This window comes from Agelaius tricolor, unplaced genomic scaffold, assembly GCF_023055355.1.
Source record: "Agelaius tricolor isolate 1412-34295 unplaced genomic scaffold, bAgeTri1.0.p SCAF_2, whole genome shotgun sequence".
Lineage (NCBI taxonomy): Eukaryota > Metazoa > Chordata > Aves > Passeriformes > Icteridae > Agelaius > Agelaius tricolor.
Genome location: NW_027269262.1, coordinates 61,827,924 through 61,846,925, shown reverse-complemented (window position 1 = coordinate 61,846,925; position 19,002 = coordinate 61,827,924). Strand labels below are relative to the sequence as shown.

The 19,002-nt window shown below is 36.0% G+C and overlaps 1 protein-coding gene across 10 annotated transcripts in view; it reads right to left on the bottom strand.

Annotated features, from left to right (window-relative positions):
- CUNH8orf34 (chromosome unknown C8orf34 homolog) overlaps window positions 1-19,002 on the bottom strand; it is a 150,776-nt gene that overhangs the window by 103,794 nt on the left and 27,980 nt on the right. For 9 of the 10 annotated variants that reach the window (XR_011678113.1, XM_071420693.1, XM_071420660.1 and 6 more), the window contains exon 4: window positions 12,681-12,809. The exons of the other annotated variant lie outside the window; for it this stretch is intronic. Coding sequence is in view for 8 of the 9 variants with exons in the window: in XM_071420693.1 (XP_071276794.1) it covers window positions 12,681-12,809 (129 nt within the window). In the remaining variant the exon portion in view is untranslated. The remainder of the gene's footprint in view (window positions 1-12,680; window positions 12,810-19,002) is intronic. 10 annotated transcript variants of the gene reach the window in all.

Sequence of the window (19,002 nt, the reverse complement as noted above, 5' to 3'; positions counted from 1 at the left end):
GCTAATATATTAAGTTTGTACATATATAAGTCTATACTATTTGATATATCATAACCACTTGAATTCTTTGGGGGCTTTTACTGTGCTTTTCATCATTAACTCTATTTGGCTACCTCTCAGTTTTGATGAATTCCTTACCGGAATTTCTCCTTTTAGAGGAACAAAGTTCTAAGAGAACTGCAATTTCAATTTAAAGACCTCATCAACACCTAAGAAATATGGCAGGAGTTAAATAAATATTTACAGTAATTCAATAATACAAAAGTGGATCAAATTAAAAAAGATCTATTTTGACTACTCCTTCTATCCCCCACTGCAATTAGACAGTTTTTAATAACTTCAGACTATTATTTAGCCCAGACACAATACTAATGCCCATAGAGTATAATAGCCAGGTTTCATCAACCAGACTTAAAGGTGCTATGAATTTCTTCAATCCCAAATGGAGAAGATAATTTCACTCTTGGAGATAGTAAAAACCTAATTCAAGCTTCTTTTCACCTCATCTTTGAAAGCTTGGCTACCATCAACCAGCTCTCCATCACATGGATGCATTTTGCATAACCAAGGTCAATCCATCCTACAACCACATATACTCTCTAACAGTCAAATTAATTTTTCTTAGCAATTTCCCATAGTGTTAATATAGTTCATTTGGTTTTGATACAGGCTTATTTCCTCATATTGAAGATTGGGACCCTTTTCTTCTGCTTTCACATATCCCTGTGAATGGGTATTTGTAACTTGGGAGTCGACAGAAGGGCAATTTTATCTTTTGTTGACTCACCCCTTAAAATATTTTTATTTTCAAGTATGGTAAAAGAAAATATAAAAGGTAATCCTATAATCTGTTCCAAAAAATACCAAATGTTTTTTACTACACAACTGCCTATGCTGCCTATCAAAGATCAGTACTAAAAGAACAAAGTAGCAAAAACAGTACGGAAAACAACAGTACACACTACTATGTCTCACTCAAAAAGCTCTACTAACCTCTCTGATTATATTACATATAAAACATAAAATTTTAAAACATCCATAATCTAAATGAATGTGCTTTTAGTAAAATGCTTTGTGTAAGTCCTATTGCTCCCTAGAACTTACTCTGAATTTAGAGAAGACGTTGAACTGAGTAATTGAATTGCCCAGAATGCCTCAAATTTCTTCTTTACTAAATTGGAAACAGTAGCAAGACACTAAAATGAACTGTATCTTTTAGACAAGCATGTAGAGAATTAGCAGCTTCTGAGGACACATTGCCAAAATAAAATTTTACAAATTTAGAAATCTTTGATCTTTGTAATCAGACTTAAACCTGCAAACTCTTTTTAGCCCTCTCTCTCTAATGTGGCATCAAGAGAAAAGAAAAAGGATTCTGTGGACGAAACTTTTTAAGGATCTTGTTGCAGCAATCTTACCACAGTGATTCTTCTGGAAGTGGTATTTACCATGTCAGTCACACAGACCTTTTTGTTGTCTTGAGTCTCATTAATATTAACAGTACTCTTTTAGTCACTGATAACACAACTCCATTAGCAGAGATTAGGATAAATAACCCCAAAAATCGTTGGATGTAAAAACACTTATTTTGTTCCAAGACACTACTGCACCACAGTTAGTGTGTACTCAACTCTTAACAGTTTTCTTTGCAATTGCCAAACTTACAGAATGTCTTGGCTGACTGAGAAGAGGGGGATTTGCACCCTATGAGCACTAGACAGAAAATCTCAACAGCAACATCATTTTTTGGGTGCAGATGTCAGGTGGAATAATATGTACTCCAGTTTTCACAAAATAATCCCTCAAAAAATTGAAACTCTTGTATATTTACCATAATATTAAAAAAAAAAAAAAGATGAAAGAAACCTTGATTCCGAATCCCGAGAACAAAACTAGAGACAGTCACCATTATTGGACAGGAGTATTTAGGATTCCTGTTAATTCTTAACCCTTAGCAGACTCATGACTTCAGCAGTCAAATAGGTTCCTGTCAGTTACTTTATTTTCAAATAATACACTGACAATTTAAAATAGTTGAATTTCCATAAAGAAATTGTAACAATGGTTGCTATCTTTGGTTCATGTAATTGCTAGTATCAACATCAGCATTTTTCAAAAAGAAAACCCTTTTGTCACTTCTTTGTATAGGTGACAAAAAGTAATTGATTATGCTCTCTGCACTTTCTATAATTGTTTTTATTTACCTTTTATATAAAATTCTAAATGGGAAAACAGCATTATAAAATCACAGAACACTAGAGGCAAAGGGAAAGCCCATTCCATGAAAACACTAAATGGAAACAACATTGCAATTTTAAGTAAAACATTCATAGCCAAAATAGTATAGCCAAAATGCCCATACACTAAAAACTTTCAATCTGACAATTTAGTCACTTATTCGAACTGTAACCTTTTCCATCCAAACTTAATCCTAATCACAAAAAACCTCTTAACACCAGAAAAACTGACACATCTAGTTTATTCAACCTTAAATCCTATGGCTTTGTTAGAATAAAAGTTACTATGAACAACAATTTCGGACTTCCCCCAGCTTAGAGTATTTAAAGCCTGACTCTGCATGATGGTGAATGTAGAGAATGGAAGTTTTAGAGCTGCATCATCATTGCCCTGCTGCAAGACACCAAGTAGCAGATAAGAAGTGGACTGTTAAAAACTGCTCTCCTGCCTTTGTTGGGAGAGGTCTTCTGACATCAAAAGCAAATCCTCCAGAAATAAAGGAGTATGCTTTACCTTTACTCTTATAGCAGCTGTTTCTCACAGATAACATTTGCCATAGTTTTATATCATAATGTGACTGACAACTATACAACAGACCAACCACTCTTACTAACCATTGCAAATAAAGGGGTGAGAAGTTTGCTTCCCAGTATCAGCTAAGGCTCATGGGCAAGGTTTAACATGGTAATTATTTAGGTAACTAGCTGCCAATTTAACGTCTTTAAAAAAATCCTCCCTTTTACAAGTAATTACTGGTGCTGAAATTTGATCAGGCATCACAAGTATCTATCCAACTCAGTTGTGTGGTGAATTACAAAGACAAATTCAGGGCACTTGTTTCTACTTTAGGATGGTAACAACACTATGCTGTAAGGGTGCTGAAAAATGAAATAATTGGTATGAACATGTTTCCACAGTCCTTCAGAAATTTTCCACAGCCACAACTACTGCCATCTCTGATCAGCAACAAATCTGGAGAGGAGCTGTTAATGCTAACACAGCCTCTCTCAGCTGGAACACTCATTCTGTCATTAGCTTGGTTTCTGAAGAGGACTGGAAGAACAATGTACTGTGATTGCAAGAAAGGTTTGGCATGCTACAATTAAATGAAATATATCTAACAAACAATGTAATAACAATGTAATTTATTAACTTATAACTTATATTTATTAACTTATAACTTACAACCTGTAACTTATTATATTTTAATTACTATTATCATGTCTACTGTAAGCAGATTGCCTAAAAAGTGTATCTCATACTGTATTAGCCATTTACCTTACACATTTTTAATATTTAAAACACTAAATCAGTTGTTTGTCCTGTCTCTTAAAATTAGCATGGATTATTAAAACCATTTTTTACATGGCTATCCCAGTCTTCTATCCATTTGACAATCTGCAGCAGCACAATGGTAAGTATGGAAAAATAAAGATGTAAATTAATACAGTGTTACAGCATCTTCTCTGATGTAAAAGCCACCTCTCAAAACCTTTGCATTATATTTTAATAAAATAAAATCCTTCTGAGTCTAGAATGAATATCTTCCACAGTACAGGTTTTCTGCTTAGGACATTCTGCTTCATTTCTAGCTTACCATGAAATTCACTTTCTTTCCAAAGAAAACTGAACATTGTTAACAATTCCATGAGTCCTTAAAATGCCTAGCTTTTGCATATGCTTCTTAGCAGAAGAGCTTTATTTGTCCAATACCTAATTTCTCCACTCAGCAATATTATTTCTCTTTGAAAAGTGATCTTTAGACTTTGATGTTCTTAATTCAACAGCATAAAATCAATTTTCAAAACAAAAGGAGCAACACGAGTTCAGGTCTTTTTCAAAAAGAGCAACTGACATCATCTACACGGACTTGTGCAGGGCATTTGACACTGTTCCATACAAAATCCTTGTCTGTAATCTGGAGAGACATGGCTTTAATGGGTGGATCAGTCAGAGGGTCACTGCTGGATGACCACACTCCAAAGAACAGTGGCCAATAGCTCAGTGTCAAAGTGGAAACCAGTGGTGAGTGGCATTCCTCAGGGGATGGTATTGGAAGGGGTGCTGTTTATTTTAGTAACATGGATAGTGAGGTCAGGTGCACCCTCAGCATGTTTGTTGATGACATCAAGCTGTGTGATGCAGTTGACAGGCTGGAGGGAAGGAATGCCATCCAGTGGGACCTTGGCAGGCCTGAGAGGAGGTGGGGTGGCTGTGCCAACCTCATGGAAGTTCAACATGGCCAAATGCAAGGTCCTACACCTGGGTCAGAGCACTCCCAAAACAAGTACAGGCTGGGCACAGAATGTACTGAGAGCAGCCCTGGGTAGAAGGACTGCTGAGCGTTGGTAAACAAGAAGCTTGACACTACTCTGCAATGCGCACCTGAAAGGTGCACCCAGAAAGCCAACCCCACCCTGCGCTGCATCAAAAGCAGTGTGACCAGGCAGTCAAGGCAGGTATTCTCTGCCTCTACTCCACTCTTGTGAGACCCTGCCTCGAGTGTCCAGCTCTGGAACTCCCCAAAAAACAAGGGCATGGACCTGCTGGAGCAAGTCCAGAGGAGGGTTATGGAAGTGCTCAGAGGGCTGGAGCACCTCCCCTGTAAGACAGCCTGAGAGAGTTGGGGTTGTTCAGCCTGGAGAAGAGAATGATCTAGGGAGACCTTACACCACCTTCCAGTACCTAAAAAGGGGCTACAAAAAGCTGTAGAGGGACTTTTTACAAGGGCATGTAGTGATAGAACAGCTTTAAACTAAATGAGGCAGTGTTTAGATTAGACATTAGGAAGAAATTCTTTACTGTGAGGGTGGGAAACACTGGAAGAGATTGCCCAGAGAAGCTGTGGATATCCCATCTGTGGAAGTGTTCCCAGGTTATGTGGGGCCTGGAGCAACTTGATCTAATGAAAGGTGTTTCAGGTCATGGAAGGGGGTGGAACTAAATTAACTTTAAGGTCCCTTGAATCTCAAACCATTCTATGATTCTATAAAATGGCAAGGTATAAAATGCCTTACTGCTGCATTATTCCTGATCACCTTTACAGTAGCTTAAAATCTGACAATATTTTCATATGCTATACACACCTGAAATTACAGATCTAGAGTTCTGGTAAGAAATGAAAGTTTTGGAACTTCAGAGATATCTACCATTTTTGCTTTTATGTGTGGTCCTTAAATAATTACAGGAAGAAATAACACATAATAAAAATTTGGTGAGGGGCTTTTTTAAGACTTGCATTTTTCTAAACACACAGTGTACACCTGAGAAGACTTATGTGCACCCAATCATAAGAAAATAAAATGCTACTACTTTAATGTATGCCAGACTACCATTATTTAACTCAATATTCAAGGAAATATTTATGCATTTTCCTAAACATCCAGAAGATGGCCACAGAGCTCCCAATAGCCAGTTTTCCTACCTGCCAGACAAAGCTTTCTGGATTTGACACATGGCTTTTGACATTCAAAGTTTAGACATACTAAGACAACTTCAATGCAACTCTGACTAACTTGACAAAATTCATTCTCAGGATCAGTCCAGGCCAGGGAACTTCTGGATGGCTGGACTGTCAACCTCATAGTGCATATCACAGGTTCTGTAACAAACTCCAGGACAGAAATAGCATTCTTATTCTACCATTACTAATCCTGTTGAGCACAAACACAGAAATATTGTATCATGTATCAACTGTCCAGCAGTTCACTGCCCCATGCATTCTCCAACTCCAAATTCTCAGGGGAAGCTTATGTTGTTCTTACTGGTGGGACAGGCCATCTTAGATATACTTGCATTTCCCATGGCAAAACCTTGTGCCATACTGCAGCAGACAGCAGTGTATGTTCTAGTCCCTGTACCTCTATGAAACATGTATTGAAAACAAGGAAAACTGAAACTCTTTCACACCGTTCTTGGATTATAAAGGACATAAAATGGTTGCTCTGGTTCTATCAAACAAAGTATTCCTCCCCCCGAAAAAGTACACAAAAACCTAAAAATCTCACTCATCTCTGTGTAGGAACTTTAAAATATGTTTGTAATTGACTGTCATAACAGACATTCTTATAATATTCCTTTACCTACAGAGAGTCATTTTACCATTTTCTGCCAGTAGTAACTCAGAGATTTTCTGTGAAGGCCTATTGAAATGATATCTCAGAGTTTTTACCAATGAGGGCTGTATGTCCTCATTATTAAGCAACTTTAAACTTTTTGTTTAAAGTGGTATCCATCTTGAACAGGGATAATATTCCTCCCAACACTTGGCCATATTAAAACAAGAGAAACTGTCATCTTCAAGGCACCACACATCAACATAGGAGCACAATATACATCTTATAGCTACTATCTAGAAAACATGGATTTAATCCCTCCTCCTCATACTGACTTTAAAAAAAGATAAAAATAATTAATCCCTAGCAAAATAACCTTTGCTTTAGACTTGTAGAATACCTATATCCAAATTTCTGAGCGGCTCCAATGGAGAATGCAAGTTTCAGGATTAGGTTTAGTGACTAATGAATTATACAAACACAGAGAAATATAAAGTATCCAACAAATATTATGTCCCAGAAACTCTCCTAGGCCAAGGTAATCTCAGAAAAGAATAATCAAAACTGCAGAACTCTTTAGGGGAAGGTGTACACTGCAATAGGTGGGTTAAGATGGGTAATCCACAACACTCAGTAGCCAGTATGTATTATTATTCATGCATCATACTAAAGGCAAGTGGATTTTATGGGCAAAGGCAGTATCAGATAACAGCTGTAGCACTGAGATAAAATTATCTTTCTTAAAGGTTTGATTGAGCTTATCTAAAAATGTTGATCTCAAAATAAATCACAAGCATTGATCTCATGCAAGAATAACATGATTTTAAAGTTCAGGCTGAAGAGAAGAAGGGAAAAATTCTCTACATGATGACTAGTCTTGTGGTTCAGTCAGCAGAACACATTTAGGGCTAGATGATCAACTGATATCAGGGAAGTCATCTTTATAGACTCTACATCAATTTCAGATCATCAGCTATATACAATTGAAAAAAATACTAACATGTTATGTCCTAAAACAATGCCCCTCATAAGGCAATCGACAAAAGTCTAGTTATATGTCCTGAAGATGTGCATTATATAAGTTATATCATCATGATCACCACCGTCAGAAATGTCTAGCTTCAATAAATGTTAGTGTCATTCAAATAAAGTTCATTTTCCATACATGGAATATAAATCATTAATAGTTTCCTACAGTGTAGAAGCTTCTAAATGAAACCTCATTCTAATGTGTTTGTCAGAGACTACTAAATACATTCAAGTAGTTCATGATGTATATATAGCTTCTCACATCCCACATACTCACAGGTTCATCCACTAAACTGAGGACATGATTTTAGCAGTTTGTTAACATATTGTAATTTTGTTTAGAACTTGTTCTACCCTTCTAGTTATGAGATTTCTACTCTTGTTGCTTGTCTTCTTCTCTGTGAAATATAAACAGAACATACGCTTTTACGTTTTACTATTTTATACTTTTCTTAAAGAGGTAATATCACACTTGCCTTTCTTAACAAAATTATAAACACCACCAACTGATTCTAATATTATGATAAATAACTGTTTGATATACTCTGGAGGGACTTAGAGATCTTTTGTTCTTGAAGGTATTGAAGAGCCTTGACACCCGGCTCTAGGTGAGCCTGCGTGAGCAGTAGCGATGGACCAGATGCCTTCTGGAGGTCCCTTCCAACCTTAACCATTCTGTGATTCTATAATTCCTTATGATTTCCAGCAGTATCTCCTACTAGATGGAAAACCACGGTTTTCTCATTTACTGATTGCTTACTGATTATTCCCCTTCAAAATTAAGAAACAAAAGAGGATTTTTCTCCTGTTGGTTACACATAGATACCATTGTTTCTGGGATTCCCTGAAACTAACTTGGATTCATAGTTTCAGTTAATGTTAACTTACTACCATCTTTTACCTTAGAATATCAACTGAATTCAAAGCATGACAAATTTGTTTCTTCCCCTCTGATCTGAAGTGTACACCTGGCCTGAACAACCATTTAAACACTACTAACAAAATGTCAGTCACCTTCACTAAAAGGCTATTTGTGATTATGAAAGAGTACCTATCTCACAGCAGAAGATGTTTTTTTCATCAAATGCACTTACCAGCACCTTTAATATGCACACATTTTCAATATGCACCCTAATCCTTAACTGTGTGTATAAAAGATGCAAAGTTGTTCATCAAGTATGCAGACTTCCCACCTAACTGCAGCATGATCTCACTGATTTAGTCCTCAGTTTTCCCCTACTCAAAACTCTCATAATTCCCTGGTTTCCATATCTTATTATCTATTTTTCCATCCTCAGAAAATAGGGGAATGACAAAGGCAAGATCAAAGGCATTCATCAGCAAGATCCTTAGCTTTACAGATTTTAATTCTGTTTAAAGGCAAACAGGCCAGAAGGTGAAATACAAGAGTATATATTTGAAACAGGATAGAACTTTTCTTCCTTATGATCAGCACAGGAAGAAGGATAACAATAAAGATAGGAGACCTTGCAATAAAAGAAAATTAAACATGCACAAGGGAAACACAGTATATTCCTGTAGATTGCTTTATAAACCAAAATCTTCCCTAAATAGATGATTTGATAGTTCCAAATCCAGTTCAATGACATACAGCTGACTAAAGAAGCAAACAAAATCCAGCCCTCCCATGTGGCTAAGCCTCTGAAAAATTGTATACTTAAATCAGCAAGCTCCACCACACTTGGACCATAATTACAAAAATAATCTTCTCCAGACTCCCAAAACTCCTAGGATACTTTCAACTCTGAGTGTGAAGTCATTTGCTGGTTTCTCAGACCTACTAAAGCACAGAATTACTCACTCTTGACATGGATTGGGAGAAAGGGTCCAAAGAAAAGAAAGTTCCATTTTAATCACTAGGAATGAATATAGAAGAGACCAGACATCTAAGTGCCCGAGTCTCACCTTCCAAATCTTACAGGCAGTCCTAATTTTGCATGAAGTGCACAAGTTTGTCTCAAAGCAGATATCTAGACTGCATAGTAAATGAAGCAACAGAAACTGGAATTTAATTCACAGGCTATGTCAGCTGCCTAACAGGCAACAAAGTCATGGAAACTCACTAGAAGATCCAAAGCTTATCTTTAAAATGTAAATAAATTCCAGGACTTGACAGAAAATTCATTTAACTTCAAACATTTCATTTCATGTGTCACTCTTCACTGTTGAAATACTGAAGGAAAAAAAGAGAAGGTGTCGTAAAAAGCCATTAATAGTACATTTTGATCATTTGTGTACTCAGCTGTTGAGCCCAGTGTCTGTCCCACACCATTTCAAAATAAGATTAGTATCAAATGCAGCACTAAACACATGGCATGCTTGTAGAAACAAAAGCACTAACTAGCCTGTCCGAAATAAGCTTCAGGAGAGGTAGATGTGGGATCTTGTGATAGCTTTTTTAAAATTCACCACATGGGATGTTTGTTTGGATACAGCACAGAATGAGTTCATGCACGTTATACTTTTGAAGTCCTAGACCTTCTATTCATTGAAGACCCCTAAGATTTCCTATGTGCAATCTACATTCTATCTCTGCGAGAACAGTAAAATTAATTTCTTTTCAAAATTCCACCTTTTCTCTATTTACAAAATTTTCACATTTTTCATTTTGATTTTTCAATATCATGCTGACAGGTAAGAAAAATAATTGCAAAGATTTTTTTATTTTTTGAAATGAAGTGAAAATCAGACGAACAAACCCTGGAAACAAGGAGATACGTCTTAGAATTAATCTGATGCAAGTATTTAAATTATACCAACAAGAAAAAAGGTTAAAGTGCAGAGTAACTAATAACTATAAAAGAACATAAAAAGCCGTAAGAAAAGATACTATAAATACACTAGAAAAGGAGAACAAATTAAAATACAGAACTATTACATTAAAGAGAAGGAAAGCAAATAAGAGATGATACAAAGAATTCCCAGTGTTCAATACTTTCTCTGCTCCAGTCTTTACCAAAAAAAAAGAAAATCAGTTGCAGCCAGATGCTTAACAGTAGTGGTTTTAAGAAGAAAAAACTGCAAGCCAGACAAGGCAAGCTGAAAGATATGCTGGAGATTTAGATACATTCAAATCAGACGACTCTTGTGAAATTCATTCTAGAGCATTTAAATAATCAACTGAAGAAACCCCTAATCCATTGGCAACTGTCTTTCAGGAACAGAGAGGCAAGAGAAGGGCAAATACATATCTTTGAAAAAGAAAAAGGGAAGATGTGGGCAACTACTAACTACCAAGCCTAAATCAGACAACAGCAAGAATCATAGACAAAGCTGTTAAATAAATAATGTATCAACATCTAATGGAATAGAAAGGCGATAAGAACGAGCTGACATGAATTTATCAAGAATTAATCACATTAAATTAGTCTAATTGCATTCTGGAATTGGGAAACTTGGGAAACTTGCCTAGTGGATAAGAAAAAGAAGCAGATGCAAAATACTCAAGCGATAAGACTCTGTTTACTATCCTAGATGATACTTCAGTAAAAAAATGAGAATTACAATCTACATGAAAACACTGCAAGGTAGAAAAACATCTGGTGGGAAAAAACACACTTACTGAGTAGCTTTCAAGGGCTGGTTGTCAGATCTGAAATGGGATCATGAAGAGGTCTGACAATATTTCCATTAATGATCTGGATGAAGAAATAGAGAGCACATTCATGAAAGTGAACTTATTTACAGGCTGTGAGTGATTTAAAGCACTCTGGGGGATGGGATTCAACTCCCATATTATCTTGACAAACCACCAGAAAGCATCAAGTACTAGCAAGAAACAGTGAAGAATGTTCATTTGTGAAATAACTATGAAAAACAGACTCCTACAATGGTGACCAGGTACATTCACCCAGTCCAAGTGTAGGACCCAGCAGAGCTGCAGAGTTTTACACTCCAGTTAAAAAACTGTGGGGCAAGGAGAGGTACAGAATGCTACAAAATCTATTTCAGGTATAAGGAAGTATAGGCATAGTTCTAGGTAAAAGTGGAAACTTCACAATATTCTGAAGGAAAGACAAAGATGCAAGACTGAAGAGTGAATTTAGGCATTAATTATTGAACTCTCCCATCTGATTGGTTTGTATCTCCAGAGAGTGAATAAATAACCCTTTCTGAAATTCAGAATTTTGTTTCTGCATCTGTGCATAGCTTGGCTACAAGCCTCTGAAGGAGAAAAGCTTGAAAATGACACCCACATCCATCACAGTCAGGCAACGGTGAGGCTGCAAATCAGAGATGCTGACCAGAGTTGGTTTAGAGCTCCTTATAGGCAGATAGATCAATTAACTAGAAAAGTATTTCAAAAAAGCTCTGTAACTATAGTACAAGTTTGAAAATTGTTCAGAATCTAACTGTTGTGATGAACCTAAAACATTTGGGAGAGTGTGATTTGGGAAAACTAGTTTAAGGTATTTCGCACAATTTGAAAAAATGCTGAATCTCAAAATTAATTGCAAAACAAATCTTCTGTTCCTCATTCAGCTCACTCTGACCTCACTTACTGTAAATTCCCCAGTGAATCAAGAACTTCCAGAGATAAAATTTAATGAGAGAAGAAATAAATGTTTCTCACACAAGTATCTCCCAGATCATGTCACACCTAGTTTTCATGTAGCATGGCAAAGAGTACTTGTCATCATTTCATATTTTAAAAATTGTTAGCAGTATTTGCTACCACAAATGTGTTTCAGAATTCTCTTCTACAGGAAAGAAAGCAAAAAGAAAAAAAAAAAAAAAGAGCAGGTATTCCTGATCATATCCAGTGAGCCTCAGAGCTGTTCATTACATGAGTGTTTAAGGGATAATACATGGGGTTTATTATGAAATAACAGTATTTCATGTTTCTGAGTATTTATTTGAGATGCTTTAAAATATTGTAATTTCTTTGGAAAACTAGAAGGTCAATGAAATCAAGGCTACAAAATAGCTAAATGTTTTTCAATAACAGGTCTGAACTCCATCAATGAGGCTAAGGTTTTGCAAAGGTTAATCCATTTAACTACCACACAAAGGAGTAATCTTCCTGCTGCATGTTCCCACCATTTTCATTAAACCAGCCTCTTGCATTGATCTCCTTATGAGCTAATTCAGCTCACTAAACTGGTAGAAAACTAAAGTAAAAAAAAAAAAAAAAAAGGTGGTGCAGGGGTAGTATTTTCAGTTTCCAGGAGAGCTCCTGAATTATCTCAGACAATCTGTAAACCTTAACAGGAATTTAAGTGCTGATGTCAATGACCTTGGTCTTCATTGAATAGAAGACCACCTTCCTGATACATGCTTCCAAATTACAATTCAGGCTGCATGGTTACATTAAAAAACTAAAATCAATCAACTTACTGCGAGACAGATTCTCAAGGGCTTTTCCAAGCTTTTTGCTCTCTTGAAGAATATGATTTAGTTCATCAAAATCATGGTTCTCCGGTTTTGTCTTCCAATCCCATTTAGGATGTTCTATTGACCTTGGCACTAAATATACACAGATATATAGATGAAGTTTAGATTTGGTAGTTCAGACTCCTACAGTAGAAAAAAATCTTCACAGTAAGTTTACAAGCCCAAGTATCTTGGGTAGAAATTACTTAACTATCCCTTTATTTTAATTGCTGGAAATATTTTCTTTGGTCCATGTGAAGTAAAAACATCTGTGAACAAATGCATACCTGAATTATTCTTTAATGAATTAATTGGTAAACAGGATAATTAACATTCATAATTGAAAATAATAAAAGTAACGTATAAAAAAATGTATTTAAAATATTGTACATGATGGTATCTAATTTACAACAAAAAAGAACTGTGGTGCCTAGGGATCAATAAGAAAAAATGTTGAAAGAAAAATTAGTAACTTTTGACTTTGCTAGTTATTTTATCAAGAAGAAAAAAAATATTTTAGATACACCTTTTAAAACAACTTTTTTCTTTTTCAAAAATCATAAAGTTCATAAAAAACAGTGAAATAAAGAAAGTCCTTATCATTCATGTCGTACAGCCTCTAATCTTCATTGCACTACTTAAACAAACTCAACCTTTGGGAAGCACAGACCTGAGCTTACAATCTGCTGCTCATTATCTATTCCCAAAGCCTTTAATTTTAAAATAACAGTATCTCAACTGCTGAGCTAAGTTTACCTACAACGAAGAGGAGTGTCTGAGATATGTAGGACACACAATGAACAGAGCTTCTTTGAACAATGTGAACATTTTTAACAATTTGTAGAAATGAAAACAAAAACAATGCCGTTTCTGGAACTGCAGTTTAACATGTTCTTTTTGCCAGTGTTCAGAACTAAGTGAGCTGCTGCTTTTGCCAAGAAATGCAACAGTTGGGTTGTCTCCAAACACAGCATTACCATGCTGGCGTGAAGATGATGATGTCTAGTCCACCTTTCCACCAGAAAGGACCAGTTGCATTTTTACCAACCATCATTTACTAGTTGCTGACCATTTACTTAAAAATAATTTCAAAGAAAAGCCTAAAATATCCTGGCCAGCTTCAAAATTTTTTTTTACTAATTTGACAGCTGTCAACTAATCTATGCTTATAAACATAATTTTCTCTACATGCTAAGAAGGCAACTTACAGACTCCTATAGATTGTGCTAAAAAGGTGGTTTCATGATAATTTGGGACTTCAGACTGCTTTTATGATGGTATGGGGAAATCATGCTCATACATCAAGTCTGCTAGCAATTACAAAATATGTTAAATAACTTGGTATTGAAATTTGCCTTAATGCTGACTTTCCTCTGTGTGAATACATAATCTGCTCCACTTTGGATCAGCTTTAACTTTCTCTTGTGGAGTTAAGTCAATAGTCACCTTTTCCAGGTAAAGAAATGGGACAAAGTTATGCTGAAGTCATTCCTTCACAAATAAAATGATTTTACCTCCTGTAGACATAAACCAACTCATCTTCAAAACAGACATCTATGGAGACTCTGACAACCCAGAGTATATCCTGATCTGTAATATTCATTCAGGAACCTGGCTATTAGGGAAGTTAATGTATTAGACTGCAATTACAGACATTCTCAAAGACAGAAGACAAAAGAGACATTTAAAAAGACCTACAGTGATAAGAATAGAAGGAAAGGAACATAAGAACTCTCAATAAGGAGAAGAGAAGAGAGGAGCAAGTTGAAGTCTTGTTCTGCTCTGTTTTCAAAAAAGGCAAGTAATTTATTTCCTTCTCAGGACAATGGAAATAATGAGCTACAGTGGTTCCCAGTAAATACATACAGACTTTAAGGTATTAGAGTATGAATAGTCTCTACTCAGATGAGCAGCTTGTAATTTTTTGTTGATACTTACAAATTTCAAACACTACTTTATAATTCCCTGGTTTAAGAACTTCTAGATCAATTAAAAGTTACTTAAATTCTTGTGTAACAAAAGTTGACTCCATTCAAAGACTGTAGCATATACAAATTAAACAGCACAACTTCAGCACTTCTCATCCTTTTTTTTGCTTATTTACAGAAAGCAAAATGTTCCACCTAGTATTTTTTCAAAATTATTACTACCTGTAAATATAATTTTTTACAAACTAGAAAAGAAATTCTATAAAGAGTTCTCTCTCTTTCTGAGTCCTTTTGCAGTCATCTTACCATCATCCTTCTGTGTGCCAACACTATATTCTACAGCAATCACTCATTAGCAGTATGACAGACTTTCTATGTTTATGCTGAACTTGTCACACCGAAAAATTCTCACAGTACCACCAGAATACCAACAGGCAACAATTTAATACAGTAAAACCACATAAAAAATTACCAAATCTTGGAGCTTCCAGGTTGCAGAAAATGTCCACAAGCTAGAATTTTATACCACATCAGTTTGAAACAAAACACATTTTTTCGAAATAAAAAAGGATTTTTGAGAAACCATATGCTTGTGAAGCAAAATTTATCATGGGACATAAGCTGGATAAGGATAAGCATGATAATTTATCATGGGACATAAGCTACTTGACAGCTGTGGAGTTTCCAGGATCAGCAGCTGCCAAGTTTATGGACCAACTGACATGAGGAAAAAGAAAGTCTCAAGACTCTTGTTCTAGAAAATTACAGACACTTGCTCAAGACAGTGACCTGGTTGCTCATTTCAGAGAAATGTCTCACAAACACAGGAAGCTTAGACTGCAGCTCACTAGATGAATAGTGAGAAATCAGTCAAAACCATGGTGGAAATTTGCTTTGCATGCTGGTGGACAATCAGCTGTGTTTTACTGAGCCATTTTGTACTTCAGTGAAAAGGTACCAAAATAGATACGCTGTCATGAATTATTTCTATGCTTCAATACAATTTGTTTCAACAATGGTTTGGCTCATTCTGAGGAATCAAAACAGAGAAGTTAAACAGAATTAGAACTGACTGAAATTTTTATTACTTCTAGAGAAGACATAGTTCTTCCTACTTACCTAGTCTCTCAAATAATAAATGGATATTAAAACAACATCTATTTAGTAGAATAAAGTGGCACATGTTTGCTCTTTCAAGTTCATTTCCTTCTTGCTTACAGATTTTTTCAAAACATAAACCCTTCTCTTCTCAGCTGTAGGATCAACAAGCACTGGTAATTTTCAAATGAATGCCTTTGTTGGAAGCTTTCAGAACTGTACAAACACCATATGACCCTTCTTGGGAATCTTCTCAAATACATGATCCTCCTCTGTATGCACAAAGTCCGTCACTAATCGTTTACGTGCACGTGTCACTACACACTTAGCAAAATCCTTTCATTATATTCTGACCTCCCTCCTTATTTATTATGCTCAATCATTCCACAAAATCATATCAGTAATTTCAATTCTCTTACCACATGATACACTTCAACTTCATCTTTGTTATTTGAGAGATTTATATAACACTTCCTCTTGAAATTATTTGCCTATAATTCAGAAGATTTATTACATCTACATTGTAGCATTTGTATTGAAAGACGTAGAGTTTCCCTTTAGGGAGCTGAGATTTCACCATCTCATCTTAGGATACTGGACAGACACACTTACCAGTATTTCTGATTTTCTGGTGGTGTGCCCTGACCATAAATGCACATTAGATTCATTCACAATTGTGTTATGAATTCTGCCACAAATCAGCACACCTTTATTTTCTACTGGATGATGGTACAAGATCAGTACTGGTTTTATCTACCCATTCAAGTCTTTTCAATGCATGATCTGCAGACAGAATCAGACCAATTGCTCATTAAATCCAACATTTCACTAATGCATTGTATGGCCATCTTACATCTCAAAGAACAAAAATATGTATCATATAATGTAAAATTACTGTATATCATATAATAATATATATATCATATAATGTAAAATTACTCATGTATTTAAATCTTGCATTCAGGTTGGAGTTGTTGGATAATCAATCCCAACTGGTTTACATAGTATCTGATATTAGAAGGCTAAAAGAATGATGGTTACAGTTCTAGACTGACTGAGAGCAACTAGTAGCATGCAACACTGTACTTGCATATGGGATGTGGTGGGAATGCTGAACTGAAGCAGCATTAAAGGGTGATCTGTAATCTGATATAATACGGAGGTAGTGAAGAGGTCAACCTACTTTGCCTAAAAGTAGCTTGCTAGGAAACAAAAAGTCTGTTTTACAAACTAGTTTGAAACTTCCAAATTTGTTTTTCTTCAGATACAGAACATGATCATTTAAACATTTCATTTATATACACACAAACACCCCTAGCTCCAAGCTTCTTCCTTGCCAGACAACAGCAGCAGCTTCTGGTTAACTCTGGTTTTGCACACACCAAACAACTGGTCAGATGGCTTAGATATTAACAACTGTTTGTGTGTTTCAGGTGCACCTGACATCATAACAGGCAGGAGGGAGTGGAGGTATCTCTCTAGTAAAAAAGTTGAAAGCATAAGGAAGAGACATTTGTGCAGCAATAACATGCACACTGAAGTCAACATCACTCTGTAGAAGGAAAAAAAATATTTCCTAATTAAACAAACTAAATATCCTCATGTTCCCAAATATTCCTATGAAAGGACAGTTCTGAATAAATGTACAAAGTTGTGATCAATTGAACCAGACAGTCAGAAGACAAAAACTCTGAAACAGAACATAACAGTCGATGGACTCCATTAAATTTTGGATTTGTTTTGGCACTTTGGGGGTGTTTTTTAGACTCTTGGGTGTGGGAATTTGTTCTTTTCTTTTAAACACAAATCTGAGAGTAAATCTTTAGGTCTCTGCAGGTCCAAAACTTTCTGTCTTTTAGATGAGTCCTTACTACCTCTTTGGAGATGCTTTGGGAAAAAAAGTACAAGAGGTAGAAGCTGATGACCCAAAACAAATGGAATAATGGTGTGCATATTAGGACAGAATTCCTTCTAAACACGCTTTCTGATCTGTGTAGTTGAAGGGCTACATGGTACCCACTGGTTTTGGCATAAACCAGAAATAAAGGTCAAAAACACATTTAGAATATTAATCTATATATATAGATTATATCTATATATACAGATTAATATAAGAATATTAATCCATTTGGCAGAAAATAAGAGAAGCAAAATATGGCAAAAAGGCACATGTCTGAAACCAACCTCTGCAATAGCAACTAAAAGAAAATGTAGTTCAAATATACAAACTATTTTCAAAAAGTTGCAGACACAACTAATTGCAGGTGTAAGGAATGAAAACAAGAGGATTAATCAAGGTTTAAATAAATCAGTGTTATGGAAAAAAAATTGAAATGCATAAACAGCAAAGCATGGAAGCAGAGGATAATTAGGCTGGAAAGTACCTCTAGCCCAAACTGGTGCCCTAGGCTACCAAGGTAGGTTGTTTAGACTATTCAGTTCAGTTTTAAATATACCCCATAATGGCAATTCCAAAGCCTCTCTGGACAACCTGTTCCTGTATTTTACTACCCATGCAGTATAATTTTTGTTTTCTCTTGTCCTCTCACTAAACACTCTTGAAGAGACAAATCTGACTATGCCTTCTCATGCACCCTCCAGCATACTAGTTGATGGTAACAATGAAATCTCCCCTGAGCTTTCATTTCTTCAGTATGACCAAACCAATTTCTTTCAGCTTTTTCTTGTCCATCACATGCTCCAACCCTGTCATCATCTTGGTGAACCTCCACAGGACTTTCTCCAGTACATCACTGTTTCTCACAATGGACTCCAGATGCCACCTCAAAAACAAACACTGCTGGCTCTACTCTTGCTACTGCAGCCTGGCATGCAGGTCACCTTCAGCACTACATGAGCACACAGCAACAGCTGGTTCATAGTCCAAGTCCTTGTCCATCAGCATCCCACACCTTTTTCTGCAAAGCTACTTTTAGACACACGAATCCCAGTCTACACTACTGCTCAGGCTTATTCCATCCAAGATGCAGGACTTTGAATTTGCCTGTGTTGAACTTCACTAGGTTCCTCTCAGCCCATTCCTTAGTCTTATCTCCCTGAAGAGGAGTCCCACTACCCAGAATACCAACCACTTCCCGCAATTTGGTCTAACCACAAACCTAAGAGAAATTCTATCCCATCATCCAAGGCATTAGGAAATTATTTTAAAAGGCATCAATCTCAGTACCAGTCCATTGAGCATGCCATTAAAGACAGACTTTCCAATTGGACTTTAGAGAAAGGAAGGAACACAGTATGAC